At 42.0% G+C, this 1,847-nt stretch overlaps 1 protein-coding gene across 1 annotated transcript in view; it reads right to left on the bottom strand.

The window, feature by feature from the left end:
* Window positions 1-1,846, bottom strand: part of LOC113470715 (fatty acid synthase-like) — a gene marked incomplete at its 3' end in the record, with an annotated part of 5,027 nt that extends 3,181 nt beyond the window's left edge. Inside the window, exons 1-4 of the mRNA XM_026829376.1 lie at window positions 1,807-1,846; window positions 1,174-1,374; window positions 666-751; window positions 231-461 (exon numbers count right to left, since the gene is read on the bottom strand). Of these exons, the coding sequence (XP_026685177.1) occupies window positions 231-461; window positions 666-751; window positions 1,174-1,374; window positions 1,807-1,846 (558 nt within the window). The remainder of the gene's footprint in view (window positions 1-230; window positions 462-665; window positions 752-1,173; window positions 1,375-1,806) is intronic.
* Between the last annotated feature and the right edge of the window lies 1 nt (window position 1,847).

The following is a 1,847-nucleotide window of genomic DNA, read 5'->3' as shown; positions in this document are numbered from 1 at the left end:
TCTCTTCGATTTCGGGACGATAAGACCATAGCAGTTACAGTTCCCTCTGTCAAACCTCTTAAAAAAAGAAAAAGAAAAAATAAAGAGTATTTTGTTGAAAAAAAGGATATAAAAGAGAGATGTTAAGTCAATATGCCAGATTGGCTTTGTGCTTATGTCAGAATTTTTGAAAATGTTGAAAATCTGGACTACAGGTATTGGGATTTTAGAAACAACCCAAAATAACTCACCTGGCAAGCAGCAATTCCCACAAAAGAGTTCAATATATTGTCAAACAATGTGTTATCCGTGCTGGTCAATATGTGGAACAGATCTACCCCGTGTGGTTTCAGTACAGCATCTAGTCGTTCCATAGATTGACGGAACAGAGGTATCCGAAGTAGATCGGTTCCCATTCCGTTCCATTGAGATCCCATACCGGAGAATATGAACCATATGGGCTTCTTCACGCCTTCGTAGTACTGGAAATGGGAAAGCAAGAGAGGTTACGAGACAACATCTAAAGAGGAGAGACGGGAGTTATACATAGGTTAAAAAAAAAGAGAGAAACTAGAGCAACTTCCGTGCCAGAATGGGTGTCAGTGGTCACAAATTTGATTTAAACAGCAAAGTATTTCTCGAACTTTGGATTCACTGAAAACTCTCTGTGGTAAGATCAGGCATACGTAGCCCGACCCGTAGCTACGCTTAGCGTCCTGAAGACGTTGGATGTAGAAGGCTACCACCGCCTCTGACCGAACGTAACCCGATGCTGGGGACAAAGGGTCATTAAAAATTTTCATCAGTGAATGGTTTTCTTAAATTAAATTGATCCCAAGGGCAAGGAAAACCTAGACCCTTGACAAATGGAGTGTGCCTGAAGGCATGTGATGTGTTCCAATCCACTCGACTCTATTTTAACTTGAGAAGAGGTGTGATGGGAACTGTAATAACGGAGGTCATATACTCCCGAAATTGAAGAGAGAAAGAAGACAGGATAGGAGAAAGCTAGGCTTTCCGAGAACGAACATGATCCGTTCAGGATAAAATCCGCCCCAGGCGGGAATCGAAAACGCGGCCTACCGCTTACAAGGCAGACACGCTACAAACCAAGCTAACTAGGCTGGCTCACCTAAGTAAGCGCAACTGGTCTATTATACTGGTATGATTATTGGAATGGCGGTATATTCTTACCATCACTGGAGAAGGACCGTGTAAACTCGTCCGTGGACAGAACTCCCAGGCCTTGCATTTGTTTAGAGACACACGGGGATATGGTAAGGTTAGCCACACATACGATACACCCGTCTAGACTGCCCTCCTCCACAAGACCTTTGGCGATGTCCAAACATTGAATGCCACCCACCCATGTGTTGTCCAACTGGTAACTTGGGCCTGAAAAGTGTAGTTCTTATTGTAATGGTGGCTAAGTCCATACACAAAAAGCTCACTCTGAGAGTTAAGCTTATACGAATCTATGAATGGTGGCTTTGGCTGGGGGGCTTTTAACATGGAGGATACCAGCCTGAAATGTCCCTTGCCAAAGAAACAGCAAAGGTTGACATCCGCTCCCAATTCTTCTAATGGCTGATCTTACCACTTAGAGTTACACACAGTGTCAAGGGTTTTCTTTGATGTCAGTGTCACAAATTTGATTTATCTTGTTGTTCTGTATATATTTATTGTACCTATACTTTTGTAAATATTCCAAATAAAAAGAGTTAAATAATAATAATAATAAAGTATTTCTCGAACTTTGGATTCAATGAAAACTCTCCGTGGTAAGATCAGGCATACATGGTAACATGGCCCAAGTCAGATTCTCACCTGTAAGATTCAGATAGAAGGATATCCTATTAGCCTGCATG

This window comes from Diaphorina citri, unplaced genomic scaffold, assembly GCF_000475195.1.
Source record: "Diaphorina citri unplaced genomic scaffold, Diaci psyllid genome assembly version 1.1 scaffold1773, whole genome shotgun sequence".
Classification (NCBI taxonomy): domain Eukaryota; kingdom Metazoa; phylum Arthropoda; class Insecta; order Hemiptera; family Psyllidae; genus Diaphorina; species Diaphorina citri.
This window is presented reverse-complemented; position numbering and strand designations above follow the sequence as displayed.